The 27644-nt window shown below is 40.3% G+C and overlaps 1 protein-coding gene across 2 annotated transcripts; it reads left to right on the top strand.

Moving 5' to 3' along the window:
• Positions 1 to 337: 337 nt before the first annotated feature.
• On the top strand, positions 338 to 27390 carry slc66a2 (solute carrier family 66 member 2). 2 transcript variants are annotated; one of them, XM_018701336.2, is made up of 5 exons: positions 338 to 1155; positions 1764 to 1897; positions 3907 to 3957; positions 14129 to 14345; positions 25994 to 27390. In XM_018701336.2, exons 1-5 carry the CDS (start codon positions 953 to 955, stop codon positions 26202 to 26204), a joined length of 816 nt encoding a protein of 271 aa, XP_018556852.1. In that variant the 5' UTR covers positions 338 to 952; the 3' UTR covers positions 26205 to 27390. The 2 variants fall into 2 exon arrangements, with proteins under 2 accessions (XP_018556852.1, XP_018556853.1); XM_018701337.2 differs by lacking the exon at positions 3907 to 3957 and having other exon boundaries at positions 341 to 1155.
• The last annotated feature ends 254 nt before the right edge of the window (positions 27391 to 27644 follow it).

The raw sequence follows: 27644 nt of genomic DNA, 5'->3' as shown, positions 1-27644 counted from the left end.
TTAATGATGGGTATGTTCGGTTCAAGGGTCCAACTAATGTAAGTCATGACAGTTTTTCAACATAGTTGCAAAATGAAGCAAGAACCGGGTTCAGTATTGGTAGGCTACAAATTGAGGATATGCTAACTAGCTAGCTGGTCATGATATAATTATTTTTTCAACCACACATCCTAAAAAATAACCATGTATATCCACATTCTTTCAAACTGCTGGCACAGTCAAACTAAAAGCTAAAAATGCTCATCTGCAGCTGTTAACCAGTGAAACAACTGTATTACCTGGTATGTGAACTATCTTGACAGAGTCGAACATCTTTGTTTGAATGCGTGACGTCTGACGTTTCCGGAAGTGTGGGCTAGACCATAGAATAAAAATACACTGACTATTGGCCAGTCAGTGAAGAAACAGTTGTATTAGAGGGACGCTAGGCAAAATATATTTATATTGTTTAAAATGTCCCGTCAATTCCAAGGGCTTTCAATGCAGCTACAGGAAGCTTCGCAGTTTCTCCTCTGAGTTAAGTGCATCCTTTCAAACAACGCTAGGTAGCATCAACAGAAGTGTTGAATCAGATTATCAGATACAGCCGTTTCCTCCAGAGTACATACTATCGCTCCCATTACTGAGCGTTGTTGTTCTGCCAGTACAGTAGCAAACATATTCATGTTGTCACTGTTTGGACACTGTTCTTAGCTATTACTGTATCGTTAGCCCCCGGTTCGTCGTTTCTGCTCTGCTTGTGATGGCGTGGCATTAGCTGCTGCTTTGTCTGTGTGCGAGGAGTATGCCCGGCAAACACGGATGTTATTCTCTTCACCCTCTCAAAGTCAGCACAAGGAACCAACAAAGGAGGATAAACACCTTGTAGCAGTCTCCATAGAGCCAGTGACAGCCACCTGACATCACCTTAAGTCTTAACCAAGAAGTTTGGACTGGTGAGCAGGAGCTGAACATGGAAGATGAGCTGTTTGACCAGATTGTGTCCGTGTTTAACAAGCTGGTGTCGTGGGTCGCTGCGGGTGCCATGGTGTTCGGCGGAGTGGTGCCGTACATCCCCCAATACAGAGACATCCGCCGGACCCAGAATGCAGAGGGGTTCTCCACCTATGTGTGCCTGGTCCTCCTGGTAGCTAACATCCTACGAATACTCTTCAGGTAACACATCATATTCCCCGTATCCCCCTGCCAACGTAATGCTCTCCTGCATATCAGCAATAGGATCTACTTTGTGGAAGACTTAAGATGATTCAGGAATTAGTGATTCAGGAAATTGTCTATTTAGCAACTTCTAGAGCATTTTAATATCATATTGGTTTTCATTTCTTGCTGCTATCTGCCATAGAGGTGGAAGCAAATGATTAGAAAATCATAGATAGTTACAATTGAGTTTTAATCAGATATACAAAGACACATGGCCTTGGGGTGGGGTCCCCACAGGGGCCAGAAAAAACCCAGCTGAAGTGTAAATATCCAGCAGCAAACTATATTCTATTCTACCCATGTTACTATTGGTTTCCTACTCTGATTGCTCAGGATTGCTCGGATTGCTCAGGCAACTGGTGGGTGCTTAAGATAACAGAAACAGTAAGTGATATTTGCTATGATGTATTCGTATTCAGCTGATCATTTTAGGCAGGGTGACTTGGCTACAGATCCTGTAAAAAAAACTGGAAAAGCGAGTAAGCATAGCATTCCTGGTGGTAAAGCTCTGCTATGTTAAATACAATCGGAATTTTACATGCTCTTCTGTTTTTCTCCTTCAGATTCGGTCGCTACTTCGAGACGCTGCTGCTGTGGCAGAGCATCATCATGATCGCCACCATGCTCATCATGCTGAACCTGTGCACCAACGTCCGGATGGCCACTGAGATTAACACCAAGAGACGCTCCTTCATAGGTCAGAAACCCTCCCCAGGGCCTCTTTACAGCACAGATAAAGCTCAGTTACATCAGCACCGTGTGAGTGAATGAGTTGGCGCATCCTTTCAAGTGTATGCCCATAAAAGAGGGAATATGTGTGGGAGCGTCAGAGAGAGAATGAGTGATAGAGATACAGTTGTGTGTGAGGGTGTAAAAATATCTGAGAGCAAGTGAAGGGTGGAATGTGTGTAGGCAGGTGAGGTGTGAGCGCTGTGAGAAATGTGCGAGTGTGTGAATGAATGCGCTTGAGAGTGTGTGAGCACAGTGTTAACAGGTCACCTTGCTTCCCCTCAGGGCCACTCCTTAAGTTGGTCATGATTTGAATAATCCAGTTTCAACACTCGCACAAGTGCTGTAATTATAATCAGAAGCAGACACTTAACTATTGTGAAGATTGTTGCCTACGACACTTTGCAGGATGAGTTTGTGAATACAGTAGTAGTAGTAGTAAATTTCCACAGTCCTAAGCCCACAGCTGCTGCTACTGCCTGCTAGAAACCAACAGTGTCTTTCTCTCTCTCATAACTGTCTCATGAAGTTATTCAGTAACTTACACATTGAAACACTGGATGCTGTTTGTTCCACTTAACATCCTTATGTACACAGTGGATAAGGAGCAGCTCTCAGTTGTTTAATATGTCATATGATCGAAGGCTGCATCACCTTGTATGCACAGCTGGGGTTTCCCAGTTCTGCATTCTGTATTTACTTTACACTGCTTCCTGTCCCTGTGGCAGTCTGAAGATAGGGAAAGGCAGGACACTTGAGTGGTAAATATCCATGGGCTCTCTAAATCAAAGAGAAACTAAACAAAAATACATCTCCATGCAGAGAGAAAAACATGAGCCTTAGGTCATTTAACCATCTTGACAAACAGTGATAGTTAGAAAACAAGTGCACAATTAAAATATTTGTTCTCCAGATGGCTTCTAGATAAACTTTAGAGACCATTGCATCAGCAAATATGCAGCAGAGGTTCCTCCTTTTCCTATGTGGCAGTATGCACCAGTCAGCTGTTACTAAAGCTGCACTGTCACAATCACATCAAGTACACGAAACTCACTGTAAAAAGTCGAATTTAAAGAACTTAAAATCAGAGTAATCTAATTTCAAAAAGTCTTGAAAACTTGAACTTAAAGTAATAGTTCAACATTTTGAGAAATGCACTTTATCATTTTTCTTGTGTCTCACATCTGTCCAGACATACAGGGTAAACAGCTAGCCTGACTCTCCCTGCAGGTAACGGAATTCACCCACTAGCACTTTTAAAGCTGACTCAATAACATGTTATATCTTGTGTGTTTAATCCTTACCAAACTAAAGTGTAAAAACAGCAAATTTTAGTTTTAAAATTCCTATTTCTGGTAATCACTGAAAAACTGAAGCAAATCAGCTTTGTCAGGCCTGGGTGGTTGTGGTTTGATGGTTGGGCAACATAAAGCAAAACAGCCTAAATTCTGATTGGTGTAAGTATGTGACATCATCTTGTTCCAACTGAGCCCCGCCCCTTTCAAACCATTAAGAATAGCACAGAAAAAACAAAGAAATCTCTCATGTCAAATAAGCAAAATTGCTCTGTCTTTGGAGGAAAGCATTGTGTTTATCTAGGGCCACATTGCTGACAGTAAGAGGCTGATCGAGAAAATAGGTTTTCGGGGCCTTTAATGCAAGGATACTTTCAAAAACTGCCATTGTGAACACTGCTGCCCTTTTATGGCCTTTTAATGCTCTAATCAGTGATATAACTTATCAGGGAGTAAGTGGTTTTGCGGTGTCATGATGTTACTCATGATGACTTAAAATATCTGAGCAACGATCACAGAGTTTTACAAAGTCATGCCCACATTCAGCAACCTAACAGATGAGGGGTCAGTTCTAGCTTTGCTGAAAAACTGAAGAAAACCAAGCTCTTTTTTCTTCTTTTTTTCTTTCCCTTTCTTTCCCCGTTTTCTTTTTTTTTTTTGTCCTTTTATTTTTTGTCTGTAGCAACAGACAGTAAGGATGAAGAGGTCAGAATCCCTAAGAGGCTCTTTCTGGGTATGTACAGAACTTAATGTGCCTGCCATGAAACATCAGTTGTAGTTCATCTGCCTGTCCCTCTCCATCTCTGTGTCTCATGCATGATGAACTGATGATTACTAACACCATTCGCAACATGTTTAGATGCAGCATGTTGTTGTGTCATTGTTTCAGTGCATGTTACCTCAGTACAACTGACTGATACATTTTCATTGAACCTGTGTGGATGTGAGTTTGCATGTGGTAATTTGTGGTTTTACCTGTCATTTATATGAAATGAATGTCATTTCTACTAGGGATGCATCGATACTGATACCAGTATCGGGTCCCATACCCTGTTCCTGTACTCGTACTCGTACTCGTAAAAGTGTTCCAATACCACAGCCCGATACCACTTTACGGCAGCGTGATGTTCACTCAGGCGGTCAGGTGCTAAGTGAGAGCACGGAGGAGCAATGTTGGCGGTGTGGAGGTATTTCAAAGTGGATGATGGTGACTAAAGTAAAGTGGACTGCAAAGTATGCTCTGATAAAACATCTAAAAAACCAACACGATGCTGAGTTCAAAGCATTTGCTAATAATGGCAAAGATCAACGACCAACTTTGCAGCAAACTCTGAAGAAGAGGGAGAAGATGTTAAGAGACAACCTGCGCGCAGTGAAAATAACAGAGGCTCTGACCCAGTACATTGCTCTTGATGACCAGCCATTGTCGGTTGTTGATAATATGGGATTTAGACGTCTTCTCAGCGTACTGGAGCCGAGGTATGAGATCCCTAGCCGACACCACATCACTGACACAGTGTTGCCAAAGCTACACGACTTTGTGAAGAGGCACATCTGCAGCCTGTTGCAAGACATTTGGGCCCTCAGCTTCACCACTGATATTTGGACAAGCAGCGTTAGCCTGGTGTCCCTCATCAGTTTAACTGCAAAGCAGATTGACGAGGATTTTACTCCAAAAGAGTCGTCCTGCATGCAAAACAGTTTAGGGGTTTGCACACCAGCCAAGCCACTGCAGGTGTGTTTGATGACATGCTTCAGACATGGGGGGTCCCTAAAAGTTCTGTTCATGTTGTGCTACGTGATAATGTGAAAAACATGATCAAAGCCATGAGTGACGCTGGACTTCCGAGCCTGCTGTGTGTCACACACCCTCCAGCTGGCTGTTAATGAGGGGCTTTTAGCACAGAGGAGCGTGGCTGAAATAGTCGGACATTTTAAACATTCCGCCTTCTGATGAAAATAAAGCTCGTTTTCAAGTAAATGTACAAAGTGTAATGGCATTAATAAGTACTCGTATCGGTACTCGGTATCGGCAAGTACTGAGATCCAAGTATCAGTATCGCATCGGTTTGGAAAAAAGTGGTATCGGAGCATCCCTAATTTCTACATTTCATTATATGAAATGACAAGAAGAAATCAAAGGTTATGTATTTGAACTCACATAGACTAGTCATTAGTAATCAGTGGTTTACAGTGGACTAACCTGTTGATATCATTTAGCTCAAATTTTTCTAACTTTATATTTTTGAAGTTTCATGTGTAAGAATTGTTTGGTATAAGCATTCAAACCAAATGTGTTTTTCTCTGTGTTCAATAACCGTTAAACTGGTGCATGCTTATCTTACACTGCCCTGAAATGTGAATGTAAAGCATATTTTCTAATGGCTGTTTTTTGCTTATAACTTTTAATCAGTGTTGCCTTCTAACTGTCTTTTTAAACATTCTTTGAACTACTCTTGGTTTTAAAATAATACCTCTGTTATAACCGATAAGTCAAGAAATCTGTGGTTTGTGATGTGCTGGGACACTGCAGTGATATCAGTCTGTGTGTGTGTGTACCGGTGTTTTAAGGCAGATTTTGTCCTTTCTCCATCAGTAGTAGACAAATTTACTATTTACTCCTGTCTGAGTAATGTTTGCTAAAAATGATAGTGCCTGGCTGCTCTGGGAAGTTGATGACTGATTTTCAAGAAATCAAACTGTAAAAATGGAATTTGCCTCTTTATGGCACAGCAGGCAGAGTATGGAAGTAAGACCATTTCTTGAGACACATTGTTGGTTTCTGTCCTTCTCTGACAAACATATGCTGAATCACATAGGGCAGAAATCTACTGCTGTACTGCTCATTACGGCTTCAAACTGACAAAATGTTGCACTTTGCTCTTCCACAACCAAATTTGTTATTTACAGGTTTTGCTGCTGTAGCATGTCAAAATGTCTACAGTGAAAATGGCATGTCGAGTGGTGGCCTGAAGTGCTCCTCGCATTATAAGAGGCTTTGTCAGTTGTACTGAAAGGAATCCTCAGCATACCGAGCTTAACTACTCCTGATTTACAAGGCATGACTTCACATGACTTGGATGAACAAAAACACAGACATCACATTAAACTGAAAGAATACACTAAAAATGCACTGGTTCAGCCTGAAATTCTTGAGCTGCGCCCCCAGTTCCTTTCTTCAAACTTATTACATCAAAGCAGCCTCCAATTACTTACTAGAAGCATACTGGTTGTGCTACTGATGTAAACTACTTTACCACAATGGAATTCACAAAGAGAGTGAGGGCACCACTTACAGCTGAAAAAAAAAATAAAAATTCTGCCATTTTGTTAAATTGTGTTGATAGTGGCATTTTGCACCATAGTGCACGATGTATACAATTAGTATGGAATTTGGAGACAGTATTAGTGAGGAAAAGGCTGTAGTTCCTGGAATGAACACTAGATGGCACTAGGAAACAATATTTGCATGATGTGAAAAGGCTCAGAGTACACTTGGCACACAGTGTGTTATAATATTTTTCAAATTCTTCTCTTGGGACTGACTAATGCACACTGGATGACTTGGTATTGAAGTGCTATTTTGTAACCTCTTGTTGGATATTTCCAGTCGTTTTTAAGATAAGCAGGAACTAAAAAGCATTATCAGTCTCCATCAGTATTGTGGCTTTCTGTGGTTGTGCCTGTTTGTCTGCTGCTGGCATCAGAAGAGGAGCAGGATATTTGCCTCTCCTCAGTGCCCAGGTGTGGTGTTGCTGGCTCAGGTTTGCCCACATGTTGAAGCTGGCTCCGGAGCAACAGCATGAGGGTCGGGCTTTTATGAATGGTCATCGATCAGTGAGCTATGCCAGGCATCATTAGAACTGACAGAAAGCTGTGTTCTTTGATCGCAGCTTTGCTGGTCTGTGCCTGCTCATTGATCCGCTTGTGGAAATATCAAGGGTAAGCATATTGTACTCTTCTATTGGTAGAAAGCATGAAAACACCCAGGTAGGGGGAAGAAGAAATGGAAAAATTATGCAGAGAGTCAGACACAGGGAGGCCTGGAGCAGTTGTGATCAGGGTCATTGGATGGATATAAGATCAGAGATGCTGCAAAGGAAAAGCAAGGTATAGAGAACTCACAATATAACCTAAAGCATCAAACTGGTGTTAGTGTGCAGCCTTCAGGTGGACCAGCTTCACGCTGTGGCTTTCTGCAGTGACTCACCATAGTGTTGTTTAGTCAGCAGGACAAATTCTCAACCTGTACACTTCTCTGATTGTTCAGTTTGTTCCCTTTATGTTGGCTAATAGCACATATTTGTTCCCATAGCAGCACAGAATCATTATCGCACCAGGCACTTCCATCAAACAGCTGGACATTTGTACCCAGACAGAAAAACACAACACAACTGACTTTTAATAGAACTTCATAGGATGCCCAAATAAGGATACATTATAATAGATATGACTAGCTGTGAGCGTTTCCTGTAGAGACATTGTACCTTGTAATTTGGTAGCTGAGATAACATCCTGTAACTGAGACTATATGTAGGCTCAACGCCTGTGGTGCTGTAATTACATTCACAATGATGATGATGGCCGCATCTGTGCTGTACAATATGTTTTTTGTTATAGCATGTGCAGTTTTAGCTCTCAGGCGGGATAAATCCTGGTGTAATAGCAGCTCAGTGTGATTTATATGGAAGACTGCCTGCTGCAATCCTTTAAGCAGATTAAAAGATCAGATCATTTGGCTGTGTCTGAATCAGAAATTCTGGTGATCACTCAGGTGGAGGTAACAGGGTTTGGAAGGAAAAAGTAAGATGAAATATTTCTAGAAAAAGTTTTGGCGGTGACAGTGAGGAAAGTTTCACTTTGTCTTATGTGTGCTTGAGTCAAACTTTACTTTTAGTTATTTTAAAGACCTGAATGAGAAAACCCTAAATTGGATTTTGTAAAAGTCTCCACTAGAATAAAAATGAATTTGTGTCAGCAAGCAAACCATCAAACAAGGCTCTGCTCCATGATTGAATATCCATTATGCAAACTGTAGGGCCTCTATTGTTTCAGGCTCTGGGGTAGCTTGTATGTTTGTTCCCCAGAGGCAGTCACTCTGCCTTTCAAAACCGCATTCACATTCACTTTCAGCTCAGTTCAATCTTCAAATTAGTTTTTTAGATTACAGTAATAAATTGTCCATTTTTTCATTCAGCACATTTAAGGATGCCAGGATGGTACGCAGAGGAAAATATTTTTTGATTGGAGAGAAATTAAAGGACCTACTTTCTTTCTTCTACAACTTTTTCAAAATGTGTGTGCCAACCTTGAAAACTTTCACATAATTGTTGTAAGAGACGCTTTGCAAAGAAACGCAAAAATTTTGATGATTAGGTCATCCCCACGACACTTGGTCACCAGGGAAACCACAATGGAGTGGACACATCAATGGGAGCAATAAGCACTAATGTCAGCTACATCTACCATAATATTGCATATTTCAGTGAGTGCACCTGTGGACAAGCTAAGTCAGTAACCAAGCCTTACTTGTCAAATGAATAACTTGCTTTGAAACATGCTCAACAGTAGGCACAGAAATGTAACTGATGTAAGTTAATTGATGAGTTTTCAGCCGTCCTCATCTCTTTCCATGTGGATGATGTCGTCTTCTCCTTGGGACCTCTCTTTTAGCCTTGAGAGAAAATCTGCAAATCTGTCTTTAGGACGCATCTTTTAAGGCTTAGATGTAGCTAAACGTAAGCATTACATTTGTCATTAAAAACTGTGACCAAAGACAGACGCCAAGCTCAAAACAAAATGTCATTTGTCACTAACAAAAAATAATAGGACATGCACACCACATTTTATTCTGAAATCACTATGTAGTTGTTATGCTGGGAAAGTGATAAGCTGTAGGGTTAGTTATAGATACCATAATTATTATATATTACATTTAATTAGTGTACACTAATAAAAGATGGACGACATGATAGCCCTCCAAAAGTGAAGCCGAAAGGCCTCCTGGTGAATGCAGTATAGGTAATAAACCCTTCCCCCTTCATTTTAGTAGATGGGACATGGTCCAAACTAAAAAAATCTAAATACATGTCAAAGAAATTATTACCAAAGATGCTTTCTGGTAGTCATGGTTGGTAGTTAGGTAGTTTGTATCACGTTCAAGTGTTCATTTTCCTGATAAGTTTGGCTTTAATTAGTTATTTGATGCTATAAAAACAGGATGTAATGTTATGATCGGGCAGTACAGAACAGTGCAGACTCTGACACCAAATAGCTTTTTGCTGCAGCTAAATGTTAGCGTGTTCTGTTATTAAAAATAATTAAAAACTATGAAACTATGGATGCCTCCGCTCCATTGCTGTTTCTGTTATGAAACACAAAAACTGCTGTAACGAAATGTAAAAAAGGTTTTGTCTCTTTTTTTTTCCTTTTTTTTTTTTTTTTTTTGCGTTTTGTGAAAAGTGCTCTGACTGTGTGCTCAAAAACATATCAGAAAAAATTCTATAAAATCTGCAGTTATCTTGTTAATTATGTCTTAATGCTTGGGCGGTCATGTGCCGCAGAAATGTTGGTCTAATGATGCTACATTGCAATACAAGAGATTTCTATTTCTTTTCTGGTAATGAATCATTTCTCATTCTGATCCCACGGGGGTCTCTACCTGTGGCTACTCTGGGTTTGGCATCTCAGAATAAATCACCTTATCCTATTGATGCAGTTATCCCATCCCCAAGGGCAGGTGGAGGCCCAACTTTTAGCCTGAGTCCTTTTTATAGAAGAGACGTAGCATTTAGTCTAGGTGGCAGTGCAGAATTGTTGCAGTGCTTTGGCTCGGCACTGAAAGCCCATTAGTCACCGTGACAAAGCTCTCTGTCCAAATTTCAGAAAACGAAGCTGGTTGAAATCTGAGGTTCAATTTCCCAGGCTGTTATAACTGTCTTTCATAATAATGTTCCTGCTTCTCCCACGGGTGCTTTATGAGTGACAGCAAGCCATTATTTCAACTACCCCCATAGACTTTTCCAGAGCCTAACCGAAGCTGACTGGGAACAGTTGATAAACAAGCAATTGAAATCTCCAACTCTGACCCATGTCTTCCTACACATGTACCACAACTCTGTGGGACTTCAAACTGAGCTATGTACAAGATGTTTGGACACCACAGGGAGCCTATAGTGTGCAGCTCCAGTCTGTTCCCACACCGTGCCACTGCCGCTGCCACACAGCGCAGGGATTAAAGAGGGAGAGGAGAATTCCCCAGGGTACACAAGTGGCTCAACGGGAGATGATGTATGGCAGGGTATGGCTGAGGTACAGTGCTGTGATAAACATCCCTTAGTGGTCAGTGTGAAATGAAGAGACGCACTGCTCTGCCCACAAGATACTGTTTTCACACAAGAGACAGAGGCAGATGTGCCCGCTCATGTCTACACACACAAGATTAAGAAATGTCTGCAGCACTGGCATGAAAGAATGTAATTACTGAAACATGAGGCTAAGACGAGGACTGAACAGATAATTGAAAACGCATGTCATAATCACAGTGTTGCCTTTTTTGTTAAATGAAAGAAAAGGAAGGTGTTGTGCTCTTTTCAGAGTCTTCGGTCATCAAATTAACTTGCAAGATGGAAAAAATAAATTTCATTCCACCACAGAGGAAATGTCATCAATTATCTCTCCTTAAGACCTGGAAGTTATGATTTTAAAAAAAATCTTTTTATTTGAGGAACTGCAAAATAAATAATATAGATAAAGCTGTACTCACGTGAAGTCTTTGCAAGTGTTTCCCCCAGTCATTACAATCACTGTGACTGGGTCACTCCTCAGGATTGGCTAACTGTAGAACAGCTAAAAGCTACATCTCAAGAGGTTGAAAATAGAAATAAAATGTAGGAAGGTAAGAAATTACCTACATTTTCAAAAGTAATGCAGTATGGTTTTTGAGAGTGGAAACTTGTAAAAACTTTATAGAAATCCATCCCAAATGAAAAATTACCTAAAATACTCAACTTTATTTATCACACAGCTCAAAACTATGACACAGTATTTGTTTAGATAAGCAACATTGTATGGACAATAGCTAAAAGTCCAGCTACATTTTATAGCTAGTAATTTGGGACCAGTTTTAACACTAAGTACTATTGTTCTGTTCTATTCATTTGTTAACATTTGACACTATTTTGTGTTAATCCCCAGTCTCTTCTCAAAAAATCAGCTTAGATGGAATATACTGTTAGCTAGCTACCTAGCCAGCACACTGGCAGACAAAACACTGTAAATGTTAAAGTTGCTGCCAGGTACTGCTACTTGTGTGTATTTACAGCCTAAGCTTATGCCCAGTTGTATCATCACCTGGAGCCGTATATTACATGTATCATATGTTCAGTTTAGTGTTTATTGTGAAGCTGTGCCTACCCTTCAGCAGCCAGGTTGGCGTTGAACGCTGCTCTATTGCCCTCAATTTCTTTCCCCCCGTGTTTGCCTGTTATCAGCCAGCGCCAGCCTGGTGCTAACTGGCCCAGATTCACCATCCTCTTTGGCTCTGCTGCCAGCAAGGCACCACAGCTACACCAGACATCTGCAGCCACAGTACAGTATACAGTACACATAACGGCTTTGAAAGGATATTCTTAGTGTTGATTATATTCAGAACAGAAATACATGCTCTGTTGTACCTTTTCAAAACTGTTTGCTTGTCTTTTGTTCAGCATGCTGCATTGTGCTGCAATCCCACTTGGCTGTAAGATTTGTAAGCCATGCTAAATCTTGGTGTATGGTGGTGGGTTGACAGCCTGCTGTGACCTGTTTTGAACTGCTCTTTCAGATTTATTTGGTTACTCTTATGGGTTATGAGTTGTTCCTTACTGACTTGTCTGTCAGAAAGGAACAATTGGATTGGCTCAATATTGCAAAGCCAGGTTACCATGCGCACGTACGTGCCTGCCATGCGTATTCATTTAGGAAATGTCATCTAAATGTCAGAATCGGTCACCGTTAATTTCATTCAATCAAAAACTCAAATGTCATAAAGTGCTTGTATTTCACTTCCAGTTTTTTTTTTTTTTTTTCAAATCTTGAAAAACAGCAGGTTTGTTCAATTTAGGCAGTGTATTTAGTGGTGAGGTTATTCCAAACAATGCTCTGATGTTTTTATTTGTAATACTCTTTGGGCCCTTCAGCTGTGGCCCTCACAGGCCTCTACAGTGGGCCTCACAGAGTGCTTCAATGTGCCTCTCAGATAAGGAGAGCCTCATTTAAACGTGATTGAATGAATCTGCTCTATTGCGTTTGAGGCTTGTTGAAATGCCATTTAAGAAACAGCGGTGCAGCAACATATTTCATTCTTATCCGTGATTAGATTTTCATGATTAACTCTTTCAGTCTCCTCTGCTCTCACATTAAACCAGCAGCTACAAGTGTGCTGTTATCACAGCCCCCATACCATCAATATATGTTGACTTTTTAAGCATCATAGAAATTACAAGTAAAGATTTTTTAGCATTGCTTATTGTGCCGATTCCCTTATCAGCTACAGTTAAAGCACTCCCTGAGGCCATCAACACTTTGCAGCATTGAGGTATTATCACAGTATGATTAGTATTAGCTCTGTTGCTTATTACTGAAAGCCGACGATGATGTGCTCTGAATCTTTATCTGAGCATTTCCTCTGAGAAAAAGTGCTCACGAGAGGTGTTGGGGCATAAAACAGGGTTTAAATCATTCATTAGTGTCCAGATTCCCACCTAGCCCATTACTACTGTGTGGAAAATACTATAACCTCAACTGACTGTCACCCTCCCTCAGGGTTTTTCACCACCTTCGTTCTTTCTCACAAAACCTCCTCCCCCAAGACTCTGAATGTACAAGCTTCTGTTTTGCAAGAATCTGAATGAGAGCAAGTCCCAATAATGCACACTTTGAACAGTCTATTTGTGGCCGTGACATATAGTTTTTTATTTTTTTTCTGAATGCAAGACAGGGATTGTGGGAGTCGTGTGAAAATTCGCAGCTCAAGTGTGAAGTTAGTTAAAAATTTTCACAACAGTAGAGTTTTTGCTTCCTTTTATTAACGAGATACAGCTCAGAAAAGAACAGAGGGGATTAGTGGATAATTATTTCTGGAAAAAGAGATGTGAGGAGAGGGAGAAATTTGATTGAATGCGAGTACAAAAGAATAGAGTTGTGTCTTACAGCTGTACCTGAAATCGCAGCCACAATTTTACACTATTTGTAACGACAGTAGAAGAGTTTCTTTCACTATCAAACTTTGAGTCGTAAGAGGCAGAAGTAACACATTAAATCACAACACTAATGCAGTTTTTGCAATCATTTTGATTTTTGATTTCTGAATGTAAAATTTATGCCCAGCTGACGAGCCACAATTTCCATTTTTAAATAATAAATATCAGTTTTGGGCAGAATTTCAGATAAAACTTAACTGAGTGTGTTCATGCTCCTCAGAGGATTAACCTTTGACTTATTTATTTTTGACCCCTTTTTTAAGTGCTCCAGAAATGTAGTATTGCACTTCTATCACGTTGAGGTAGTCATGATCATAACACACAGATTAAAAGTGGTCAAAAGGCAGAGATATCCCGACCTTTTGTCCTTAGTATGGGACAAATAAAGAAAAGTAAAAGCCACTTCATGTTGTATATTGTGTCCAGTAGGGGCAACAAGACTTTTTGGTTTTGGTTTGGAATTAAACTCTTCCACAGTGATGTGTGTGGAAAAGGTCATTTTTTTAACTTGCAGTCTTTATTTTTTACAGGAGCAGGGTACATCTAGTAATATTTCAGTAACTGTATTAAGTTCTCATCTGTACATCTTGAGTGGCTAGTTTTTAAAGGATATTCATTTCTGTGGACTCATTTCTATTTTCCCATGTTACCATGTACCTTTAGACTTTGACTGGAACTACTTTTGGTTGTGGAGTCGCTTCGTGGACTACGTGCAGTGCGTGCTGGCCTTCACGCTGGTGGCGGCCTACATCACCTACCTCCTCCTGGACTCAGCGCTGTTTGTGGAGACTCTGGGCTTCCTGGCCGTCTTCGCTGAGGCAATGCTGGGCACACCGCAGCTCTACTGCAATTATCAGAACAAATCCACTGAGGGCATGAGGTACGGATTCAGTACTCAACATCCCAGCTTGTTATAGTCATACTCACAGCTACGTTTATTTTGGCCTTTAGCCTTTAGATGCCACAACAAAAACAGATGTAAGAACTACAGTATGGATTGGAATATTAATTATGCAGTTACATGGTATACAAAGGCAACTGAACTGATTCTTTACTGATAAAGAAACTATATTTATACTTATTTTCCTATTTTCATTCAGATTTCAAAAAAGGCAGAGAAGAAGCAGCATTTAACTCTTAGATCTTTTCTTTCACATGTATGAGAGATGACCTTCCAAAGCTCAGTCAAAGAGAGACTGAGTCACAAAATATAAAACATCAGAGTGTGTGTTCATATACTCACACATACGCTTTGAGAAAGTTAAAACTATTCAACTTGTTTGTGTTTATATACTACAGGGGTAGTAAGTGCTGCCATAGTCAGATTTTCAATATAAAGCCTTAGACTAATTACAGATGCAGACACTGATGAATGAAGTGTGTGTCCACCTGGTGATCAAACTGACCTGTGCCCTGTTTTTGCATTACACACCTCCAGACACATCTCATCAAGTGATAAATCTCATTGAAAGATGATCGTCTAAACTTTCCTTAAATATGTGGCCCCTGCTGTGTGAATTGCAGATCAGAATTTGATCCTAGATCTGACACTTCCATATGAATTTCGCTGCTAGCTCCAAATTAGCCGCTAGTGGGCATGTCTCACAGTGAGATCCAGAAACAGCATTTTGGATTTACGACCAAAGATTCCACCACATTTCTCTCACGACCGTCGGCTCTCGTCACCGACAGCCAGGTCTCAATTTCAGAAAAGTTTGTTTGTGACTAACTTAGCGACTGAGTACTTAGAGTACAAGTGATGGACAGTGTGTGGGATTCTGTTTTCTTTCCAAGTCTTATGCAGCCCAGAACTGAACAGAGTGAATGCAGAGAGATTATTCACTGTCCTTATTTTTCTCAGCTGTTTGGGCCTTAAGTATAATTTACAAAGAGTCATTCAGATGGAAATCAAAACAAAGCTTGTTGTGTCCGTGATTAATGATAACGTCTTTATCCTGATGAGTGCTGTTTTATTTATGAGGGCCGCTTCCTTCACAGCTCTGAGGGTGTGTAGCATACACTTGTGAGTAATGGCTCTAGATTATATTGTCTCACATATGATCATTAACACTGACATGTGCTTATTAAGTATTTCTGGCACCTGTCGAGCAGGAAGTAAGGACATGGCTCCTGACAACTATTTATTATGCTAACATGACAATTGGCCCTCTGAAGTTTCTCTGAAAATCAATATGGTAATGAGGTATTCTGTCTCGCTGTATCTATTGCTAATGTATCATTTTGGCTCATTAATGTTGATTTGCATCAAGACTCAGGCTATAATTAGAGGCTTTGATGTGAAATTGATTTTGAAAGCATACACTGTTTCAAAATCAATGCTGGTAGCTTTCAGAGCTGTAGCCAATAAAGTCAACAGCTTTCCCAAGTAGTATACACAACCTAAACTGTATAGCACTATAGTCAATGAAGAAGATATAAGACATAAATAGATTTTAAAAAGAACCTGGCAGCACATTAATAACATTAAAACCAGCCACAGGGTAGAAGAAATATGATAGAGAGAAATGTTGTAAGTCGAACAAAGTAATTCAAAAGATGAAACTGATAATGTATATTTATTAAAAGATGTGTGAGTGTGAGATTGTCCACAGAACACACAGGCCTGATAAAAAGCTCTCTCACAGTGTGTGTCCTGCCTCAGAGCAGTGTGTGCCCCCCACCCCTCTCTGCTGGTTGGCTTTCTGCAGCAGACAGATAACAAAGCTCCAGCAGGGCTGCCTGTCCAGTTAACCGGCCATGACAGCTCCCACGCTGGGCCTTTCCATACCCTCTCTGTCCCATGCCTTATTTATTTTTGATTTTTTTTTTTTTTTTCTGTGGGTTGCTCTTACCCACCCAACACTTTGTCTACCACCCTCATTGTCCATGAGGATGTGCTTACAGAAGGAGTTCACCTCTAGAAAAAATGCAACACAACCTAATGATTTCCACTGACGTTTTAGAAATAGCGAAGCAATTTTCTGCTGTCGAATGTGGCAGCAGCAGGAAGTATTGTGGTCTACATTTGACCAATTTTTATGGGGGTAAAATGCATTAGAAAGGCACATTGCCTATAGATGTTTTTTTTACGATGTACAGTGTTTCATGTGAATTATATACTAAATGCTTTGTAGTATTTTACAGTTACTTTGGCCCAGTCTTCACAACAAATTCAAATGATGCAAAGAGCCAAAATGATATGTGTAATTCTTACCTAAGAGTTGATTGGTTAATATGGCGACCTCAATGGTTTCTGTGGTAACAGCAAAAGAAATTCAATATTATAACAACACTCCTTTATCAGAAATACAACCGGACTGGTATGCAGGTCCTTGTCTCTGTTCAGCTCAGCATTAACCCTAACTCAGCACAGCTCTGATATGGTGTAAAGAGAGTGATCACTGAACAGTAAGGTTGATATCGGTGAGAGAAAATGAATGCATCATTTCTTGTGAATCCCCAGTACATAGGTAGGTAATCTGAATCCAGCACAGTAATGATGGACTCTAACAAACAGAGTCCACAAAGCTACTGTATTGAGAGATAATTACTAATTGTGAATACAAACCACAAAACAAGCTTGAACACAAGATATTGTCCTGGTGCTCACTATGCTGAAGTACAGTCATAATCATCATTTTATCTAAATGCTGGTATTTGTATAAAGTCTATAATACTGTAATACGCAGCCAGTATGAAACATGAAGGTTCGTGTCAGTTCTGTTTGTCAGGTCTTTTTTCTTACCGTGCTACGTATTCTTGCAGCCATCAGTCAGTGCAGACAAAGCTACCATAGAAGGCAAAGGACATGGTTATTTATTTCCAGTTCTGTTTATTGTTTGTGTCCTCTCTCTGTGTACAACATGTTGAGTCTGGCAAGCTGTTGCTAGGTTACTTTACCTTAGCACTCCGTTCAAGGTTTCTCTCTCTTTCTCTCTGTGTGCGGGTGTGTGTGTACTGTATATGTGTGTGCAGGGATAAAAAAACGAAATCCCTATAAAGTTAGGGCGATTTGCTTTCAAAGTGCATTTTTAGAGCTTGGGTTAAGATCGGGTTAGTTTTTGAGCTGAGTCTATTTTTAGTTATGCAGAAGTGAGAGATAAGGGTTAGGGAATGAATGAATATGTGTAATTGTGAATGAAGGAGCACACGCATGTATTTTACAGAGACAAAAACAAACAGTCAAGAGAGCTAAAGCAGAGTGCCCTTCCTGTAAGTGCCTGGAATAACAAAAAACAATCAGATCCCATGCAGCACATCCAGGTGGAAAAACATCACGCTGACTTCCTTCCAATTAATGGCCCAGCCAGTGTGCCCCCACTCCCAACTAGAGTAACATTTTAAGTGTTAGATTACTTCCCAGTACTTGCATATTGAGGCTCGCAGTAGGAAGCTTCAGCACCTAATTCACCCAGGGGATGGAGTCAGTGCAGGGTAAGAGTTGCCAGCAGAATTAATCATATTGGATGTCTTTAGTGTGTATACACACCACAACTTCACCATGACACACTGTCAGACAGGCAGCAGCAAACCAGTTTTTAATAATGAAATATAGATGGAGTTCAGAGGGAGAGTGATAAGTCTTGCATTTTTCCCAAGAGGATGTTGCTGAAGGAATTTGCCATTTGTCTGATGTTATTTCTCCCCCTGTTCTGTTAACCTCTGTTTGACACCAGTAACTGCTCTGTTACCATAATGGGTCCTTAGAGGTTTGAATTAATGCCACCCATAAATTTTTAATGTAATGAAAGTGCTCCTCTCTGTCCCATCCAACTCTATATTTTTTGACCCCCCAGTATAATTTTTTTTTACCACTCTTCTTCTCCTGTTTAACTTGGTGACAAGCTTCTATTCTCACATAGCAGATATGCTGTTTACAATGATGAAAATGCACATAGAATTGCCATGCAGAAAGTCATACAAATTTTCGAAACAGTAGGTGCAAAAGATTTCAGTCAGACGTGGACAAAACCAAGCTCGCTGCCGGCTAAAATTGATTAAAATTAAAATTAAAAAAGAATAATCAGTCACTAGCAGGTTTTATTAGCCACAGCTAGCTAGTAAACACGCTAATTAACATTAGCTACATGGGTCTTACATGTGCAATTTCTCAGCAACATCACTTTTAAAAGATTGAGGCTAAAGCTAAGGTCATATGTCCAAGGCAAAACATTAGCATCCTTATTAATAAATAATTTATGTAGAAGTCAGAAATAGAGCAGGGTAGAACTAATTAGCCCTACTGTGAAAGTATGACAGTAAAGTATGATTAGGAAAACGTAAATCTGTTCAGACGCAATCTGTGTAAAGGTTGGATGCTTAACTTGCTACAGAATGGATACACAACAGAGGTTAGATTTAGGCTTTATTATTTTCATGTCATGTCATGTATTCTTACAAGAGAAAAGGATTTGAGAATGACAATTAATCGATGTGGTAGGCAAACATAGTAGTGTCCAGGAGAGTTACGTTAGAAAAATCCCTGTTGAGTATTGAATGGGGCCTTTCCTAACATGACCTGTAACCCCACAAAGGAATGTATTTAGCTTGTGTTAGTTAGTGTTAGCTAACTCTTGGAAGTAATGCTCACGTACTACTGATGCTATTACAGGTTGTAAGCTAGTTGGCTGGACATGCTAACATTTGCAGCTTTCATCACAGCAGACAAACACACCGTTTAATCCATTCCTTACACTTCTGCTCTTGTGTTTTTGTGCAAATACTGTCCTAACTACAGCTCTACGCTCAACACTTTAGCATGTAGAGAAATACAAAGATTTACAGGATGTCAGCTGTTTTGGTGAGAGATTTAACTCCTTATGATACATTCCAAAGGTATCCACTACATGCACTGTTAAACAATAACATAGTTGGTAAAATGGATTCATGGTTGGATTCATGGTAAAATGAAGTATAATATATTTGTAAGATCTGAGGTAAATGATACCATTATCAGCCTTCACCGGTAATGAAAAGGTCACCCATATTTGGAATATAAAGAAACGAGACTCTTCTACTTTTCTGTACCATAAAGCAACCAGCAATTCTGCTTTGGTTGTTGCTAGGGAGTAAATTCTTGGGGAAGTGAAGTCTGTTTCCTGGTCGCTATGTGCCTGCCCTTACCTTACCCCACTCCTAATGTTTACCATTCTGTTTTACACATCCACCCATGGGCCCTGCCCCCTTTTCAGACTCTGGCTATTGCACCACACTCTGATGCCATTATAAAACCCATACAGCTCACATACAGTCACTGAAAGCATAGACCTCTCATTTTACAGCTCACCCACCTTCGAACGCAGTCACGGTGGAGCCTTTAAAAAGGATAAGGGTCATGATTCAATGAATTGAAAAAAGAGATCTGAAACCGTTCTAAACCATAGAATGATAGAAAATGCAGCAAAGAGGCTGCCAGTGTTGTTGGGAAGAGGCTTGCTTGTTTACCTTAATTATTTGTAATAATTTGCCTCAGACATTATTTTACTCCCAGCATTTAATTAAAAAAAAAAAAGTGAAGAAAGACTAAGTGTCTTTAACACTGGCTGTTATTATGGCTCTATTTTTAAATTCCTATTATTTTTATGTTTTTGTTTCATGCTTGTTTTTTTTCCTGTTTTAGTGTAAGTCAACATACTTGAGTTGAAACTCAATGAGGAACCAAAAGATTCTACCTCAGCCAGAGCCACTGTAAAAGCTTGTGTAGACAGATACTGTATGTTTGACATTAAGCTGGATGAAAGGTGTGTATGTCTGTGTGTATGTGCAGTGCGAGGGGAGATGAGAGAGTGTTGAAGGTTTTGTGTTAATAGTTTTCAGGCTGCTGCTATTATTAGATGGTCCCGAGCCTGCACAGCCAGAGGTACATACTGATACTGACCAGCCTGCCATAAAACAAATAAAATACAACAACACAGACAGAAAACACACACACATGCACACACACAGACAAATACAAAACAGGGCAATGGGACATCCAGACAGCCAACTGCAGCCTTAAAAGGCTTGTGGTCTTGAGCTGCATCCCAATATGCTAGATAAGAGTGCCAGAGCCTTATTTAGCCAGCAGGCTGCTGTCACACATACACACACACACACAGCCACGTGCTGGGGTACATGTGTGATGGTGCTGGGCTGTCACCCCTGTGGCCGGATGCATGAAGCTGCTGTGTGTAGCAGGGCTGTAGCACAGAGCAGTCAGTGGATCACTGCAGCTGGAGAACCTTCAGATCATCTGTCCAACCATCCACCCGCCATCTGCTCTCGTCACTCAGGGGCCTGGCTTTTCTTTATTGCAATAGATGAAATGAATCACTTTGTCTCCATTCCTTCAGGGTGAAAACCCAGTTGAGATTTAGGGATGGAAGTGAAGCCTTATTTTGTGAGGGGAATGTCTTTGCTTTGTTATGTGTTTTGCCACAGAGCAGATTAAACATAATTTTGCAAAGGCAACAGACAATAAGGACCACAAAGACCTGCAAAATGAATTTCAAAAAGTGCCACAGACTCTCATAAAACTGTTCATGCAGCAAAAAACTAAAAGATAAAAAATAAATTAGGTTACTTTTTAGGGAAAACTCAAGTGCTATATTCACAGAATAATAATGCTCTCACAGCCCAGACCCTCTATATTTGAAGAAAATTGAACGATGAGTTGGAGTGAAAGTACAGCGACAGTTTCAAACCTCCACAAATGTTTGTACAATGATGCATAGTCTTACCTCCAGTTCTGTGTGGAGTGATACTACACAGTACTATCAAGGTTCATAATCCTTTCCTCCACTTTAATTTCCTCTTAAAGACATTGGTGCTCATTTTTTCAGGTTATTCTTATAGCAATACTCATGTGCCCATATGTAAACTGAAACAGTTTTTATTTAGTGAAGTTGTTTCTCTTGCCCATAGATTCCTGCCCAAGAACTTTCAGTGCAGGTGATTCTCCACAGGTCTGTGTAGAAATCCACTGAGGCTGGTGTGATTCAAATCCAGGACTCCATGTTTTTTTGTGGCTGCATCATTACATCAAATGGATGTAAATGATGTTATATCTAAAATGTATCCTGGCCTATTTGATACATACATTTGGACACGTTCAGACTTTTTAAAAGTTTTGACCAAGTTTGCCTGTTTGCATGAGTTTGTACTGACTGCCTCAGCCGATGGAGGAATTTAAAAACTTTGCAAGCTTTCATTTTGGGGATAGATAACTTCATTCCTCTTATCCCTTCAACTTTTTTCTCTACAAAATAATTTCCCTCCGAACTCCTCACTAATTCCCTTGATTATACTCCAGTTTCCAGTTACCAGTTTCAAAGCGTTTTCACAGGTGCATGATTATTCAGTGTTGGACTCTCCTTTACCTCCACCATGTGCTCACTGCTGTATCAGAGCAGTTTAAGAAGCAAACAGAATCACAGCTGAATCCAAAGAGACACAAACACTGAAACGCTCAGCAGCTGGAGGGAGGCGATACGATGAAGAAAATGAAGAGATGTAGACTGCAGACTTCACCAAGTGTGTTTAGTGAGATGTGACTACATATGGGAAAAGTAACTTTTTATGAAATGCAATGTTAACACACCAAATGCATTTAGCTCCCTCAAATGTGGGTTTGGGTTCACAATAGGATTTGGCTCTGTACCTGTAAATTTTGTAAAAAAAAAAAAAAAAAAAAAATAGATAGCCAAATAGCTTCTGAGTCACTTTGTAAAGCTTACAAACAAGTGGAGCTGGAGCAATATGTGATAATATAATTACACCTACTAACTGCCAGGTATAGCTGTTGGTAATGCTAGTTTAATATTGTAAGATATGTGGAGTGAAGAGTAAATGGTCATATGCAAACACTACTAGTTTTTTGCTAAAATAGTCAGTCTGTGTTTTAACCATTAATTTGCCTTTTTTTGTATTCAGAGCTATTCAAATACAAAGCCAGTGCTGCTATACCAATGTATCTACAGCCCACTGTAGAGATTGTCTGGTCCACTGCTGCTCTGCTTCTCCACCACCATCATTTGCGTCCAGAGCTGAGTGTGCTTTCTCTCCTTCTCCCTCTATACATGTCTCTGAGAAGGTGACAAATAAGTAGCCAGACATGTTCGCGCCCTGTTCCCCGGTCCTCCCTGTGTTCCCTCTTATTAGGGAACTGGCGGAGGAATTGATCAAACACGAATCCTGCCTCTCTCATCATTACCTGCAGATACACATTGTCATAACTCAGACAGCAGCCACTAAGAAACGAGGTGGAGGAGGAGAGGATGGAGGAGGAGGGAGGGTCTCTTTCCACAGAGCTAACAAGCTCCTTACCAGGAGAGAGAAGTGTGGGGACCCAAGGGGGGGCAAATGCAGACAGGTATAGAGGAGAGGAGACGAGGAGGTGGTGGAAGATGAATGGACGAGGAGAGAAAGGAGAAGTGTTGTGGAGAGTGGACCTATGAAAAAAGAAAAAGTGAGTGTGAAAATGGAAGCCGGGAGGGACATTTTGGAGAGGCTTCAGGGAAAGAGCTGAGAAAAAGTAAGAAAAGAAAATACAGAAAAAGGAAAATTTAGAAAAAGAAAGGGAAAATAGCAAGGTTTGCACAAATTGGCCTTACAAATAAAAGGGGGTTGAGGTGAAGCCAGGGGCATGAATAATTCAAGAGAAGATTTGGCTGGAAAGCTTTGCTCAGGAAAAGGCTGAAAGACAGACGCACATTTGGGGTTTCACTAAACCTGGCAGGATGGGGGTGGGAGGGTGGCGGAGTGCAGGGTGAACTAGATTACCTCTCATCCATTCTTTACATTTGTTAAGAGGCTTATAGAAAGCAGGGAATTTGCTAACACAAAGACTTATCCTGCTTCCTCTGTAGTCACACCACCATGTCTCACCTGCTGCTGAAGCTTTGTTCTGTGACATGTTTATTTCAGTTTGTTCCATCAGGGGATCCACAGGGTTCGGGACACGTGACAAAATTAAGTTATGGATTTTACGGGTAATACTTGACCCCATCATGGATTAATGGTTATGACCCTGTTATGAGATTACAGCTGTGATTGATCTGTCTTACATCAGTGGAATATTAAATTGAATGTGGTGGAAATATGTCATGAACATCCGCCTCCGGTCAAACGTAGAGCACACAGCTGTTGAGAATAAAGGCCATGAAATAGACTAGATGGGTCTCTCCATTACCTTTTCACTCACCTGTAAAGTGTTCCACTTAAAGGGGCAGGAAAAGGCTCACTTGTCCAAAAAGGCTTGAAGCTGTAATTGCTGCCAAAGGGAAATTTTCAAAATTTTCTAGAACATTTATTCACTTAGTCATTGTGGGTTGTTGAGTGTAGATTGATGGGAGAACCTGGCAATTTTATCCATTTAAAATTACATCTACAACACAAAAGAGAAGTGAAGTTTTATGATTGCCAGTCGTCATAGTAACGCAACATGTTTTCCAGCTCTCAATTTTTATTATCTCTGCTAATCAGTTCCTGGGGGGAAACCTTGTGTTGTATTGGGATGGAAGCAGAAATCTTAGAGATGGATATCTCAGGACCTGGACAAATAAAAGCAAAGCAATCTCACATGGCTAGATACCACTGAGTTAAAACTAACTCTTTAAATTTGGAGTGTGGCTGAGTAACAAAAAAAAAAAACCTTCCAGGAACACCGTATCTAATAGTGCTGACCAGTCAAACCGACACACTTGAGTGAAAGGACTTCAAATGTCTCAGCATGTGTTGGTATTGTTGTAGGCAGGTTGCTTTAGGAGGCACATCTGAAGAGTCCTGTGTGTGTTTGTGAGCACACGGGTGCATTGTAGACACAGTGCTGGCTCAGTCCTTTCTTTGTCAGCATTGCCTATGTGTATCCCTGCCTCAAGCAAAAAAAAAAAAGTTTATTAAAAAAAGTAAACACAAGTGAGCTTTGCAAAAATCAATTGGTGTGTTGATACTGCCACACACTGGAACAGAAAACACCCATAACCACCGGCAGCAGCACTTTTAATTGAACTTTAGAGGACTTTTAGATGTGATGTGATGTCCCTATATTTCCTGAGTGCAGTGGTATATTGTGTCTTTGTCTATTTTCGGAGAGTGTGATGTATATAAAGTTGTGTGTTTGGACCCTGGGGCTTGGTCCTTTTCCTGTGTTTCCTCCTTTCTTGTTAGACTTCCTTTTCCATCTCATTAGTTGAGTTCACAGTGCCTCTCAGTGCGTGCAAGAGGACAGAGATTATGCTTAAAGGAGCTTTGCTTCACAAATCACATGGGCCCTTATCTCCAGTCGCTTCGAAAACAATACATTTTTTTATGTTACTGTAAAACTCATCACCTGGATTGTCTCATGAGCCAACCTATGAACAGCCAGCTCAGTGTGTGCCAGAAATACTCATGAGTTTTATAGTTAGAAATGTGCCACAGGATGTAGAGTTGATGAAGCCTGCGCCCTGAGAAGATTCATTATTTCAATTTCCCACGGTTGTTATTGTGCCATATTTGCTATTCCGTTCTTGCCTGAACTGATATTGCATTTCTCTGGCCCCTTTTCCTACTGTCATTAACATCCACTCTTGGTGACCAAACTGAATTTAGACAGAGAATATATCAAAACCAGGTGGAAATGTACTCAAGATGCAGTAAAGATCTGGTCAAGCAAGGTCTAGTGAGAAGATTCTAATGTCAAATGGAAATATATGAAATGTGTTAGATATGAAATAAATAAAGTAACTATGAAATTTAAATCACATAAATACATCTCAAGAGAACTCAACTTATTACTATTAGTTGGTAGTTTTGTTAGCTAGAGCAACAAGGTTATTCGGAATCAAGCAACTAGAAGCTAAATACTGCATATAAACACAGTAAATAACAGGTTGCCTTTTGTATCTTAAAAATAATACATGCTATCTCCCTTGTCAGATAATGGCCATAGCGAGGCTGCACGTTTAGCTTGTGCAGTCAGTGTTTATGGCAGCAGCTAATGTTATTTCTGCAGTGTTTTGATTCTACACATGTTCTTTGGAACAGAAAGACTGACAGCTCCAAGCTCACAACCCTGCTTAGCCAGCTAGATGGCTAGGTGGGCAGTATGTGCACCCTTGTCAAGCGAAATAAAAGGTTACTGTGCTTTCACTGTGTTTATTTACAGCAGCCCCCTCTAATTTATTTCAGAATTACTTAGGTGAACACAGAATAACTGACTTGTTGCTCCAGCTAACAGGACTTAGCTGGCTAAATTTGATAGCAGTTGTTGAACTTGCTTGATTAAGCAAGAAATGGGACATAAAGTTGACTAAATGGTGAGCGGGTAGTGACTGTTGATAACACCATTGTGATGAAAGGTGACATTATGACATAGAAGTGACACAAATAAAAAATATAATTTGGAAAAATGTCATTACAAAAAACAAGATATTTGAAAAAGGGCAATTTGAAATAAAAATGTAAATAAAAGCTACAAAAATGAACTAGCAAGAAAACGGTGATGATGAAGTACAGAGTTTTAATCCATTTGCTTTATTCACCATCGCTTCTTTTACTCTTTCATCCAAGTATCAAGATGGTGCTGATGTGGACCAGCGGTGACACCTTTAAAACAGGCTACTTCCTGCTCACCCAAGCTCCCGTGCAGTTCTGGACGTGCGGCCTGCTGCAGGTCTTCGTGGACATCACCATCCTGTTCCAGGTTTACTACTATAGCCGCTACCCGCAGAAACCGGTCTCCCACACTGTCTCCCACACCACCAGTGCCAAAGCCCTCTGAGAACCCCCACAAGCTCTCTGAGGACATTCAAAAAAAAAGCAGCAGTGCGGAAGCCCTTTTAGAGGAGCTGTGGATGTGCATAAACATGCATGAGTACCAAAGCACCTTGAGATGATACAGGCTGCTCACTGTCACCTCTAAGTATACATAAGGAAACATACACACCCATAAATAAGGCACGAACATACACAGACACTTGGTGGTGTTGGTGTCTGCAGCAGTACCTGAAGGACACTTGTTACAACACAAACTCAACCTTTTTTTAAAATTTATTATCATACTGACTTCTTCTCAATGCGACAGTATGCTTGTTGCTTTGAATGCAGACTTAAAGAATATGTCCTTGAATCAACCTGTGCATGTGGAAAATATTATGCACATACATGAATATACAGTATATATAGACTGCACATGTATGCACTGAAATCTGTGCTCAAGGAAACGTGGACTGTGGAACTTTTTTTTTTTTTTTTTTTGGTCCACATACGCTGATGATTGTTGCATGGACCCTCTGCCTTAAAACACACACGTTCAAACATGGCTTGCTGCATTACCAGCAATATAAATGTATGAATCAATCAAAAAAAAAAAATATTGATATACAACATTACTGAATGTACAAAATGGCATTTGTTATTTAGTTGTTTTACCCAACACGGTGGAGAAATGCTTGTCACTCTACCACTTGTTGGACAGATGATGACCATGTGCAGTCCTCATGGGACAAAAATATGAGGAAAATAGAGGCAGTCGAACTTTACCAAAAGAAGAAAAATCCCAAAGGTTTGGAGACAATGCATTGGCTTCTAAAAAACAATTCATCATAAACATTAGTGGCCTTCAGACTAACAGAAAGATGGGACAAAAGAAACAGATGTAAGGGCATTCTTCTGTCTGAAGCCAGACTTGCTGGAAGCAAAGGTGTTGAAACATCATCATCATGTTTGACCTGCACTGGTTGACCAAAATAACATTTTTGTACTGAAGCTGATGCTGACATTTTGTATATAATTTCGATCCTTTTCATACCACAAATTTGAAGAACCCCACAGAAATCACTTGAGATCCCAGGATTCTTAAGGTGCATTCAGACTGAACACCTAGTGAACTTTAGACATGGCACAATTGCATGTACAGTCACTGAAGTATTTAAAGTAAATTTACTCTGGAACAGTAAGTAAGAGTCTCCTCCTGAGTCATTAAGCTAATTAAGCCAAACTTTTCTCTTGCTGTAAGTTTCTGAACCCACTCCATACAGTTACAGGGACAAGACTAATGGGAGAGACTGGAGTAAGTAACAAAGAAACAAAGAAAACTGGAGTTCCTGCTGAGTTCTGAGATCAGAGTGTGAGCCGTCACACAACACAGACACACTCGACTCATACACACCCGCTGTGTAGGCTGCTAGCTAGTTCCAGCTAATGTCTGTACTGTCACTCT

Source organism: Lates calcarifer, linkage group LG3, assembly GCF_001640805.2.
Source record: "Lates calcarifer isolate ASB-BC8 linkage group LG3, TLL_Latcal_v3, whole genome shotgun sequence".
NCBI classification, from domain to species: Eukaryota; Metazoa; Chordata; class Actinopteri; family Centropomidae; genus Lates; species Lates calcarifer.
This window is presented reverse-complemented; position numbering and strand designations above follow the sequence as displayed.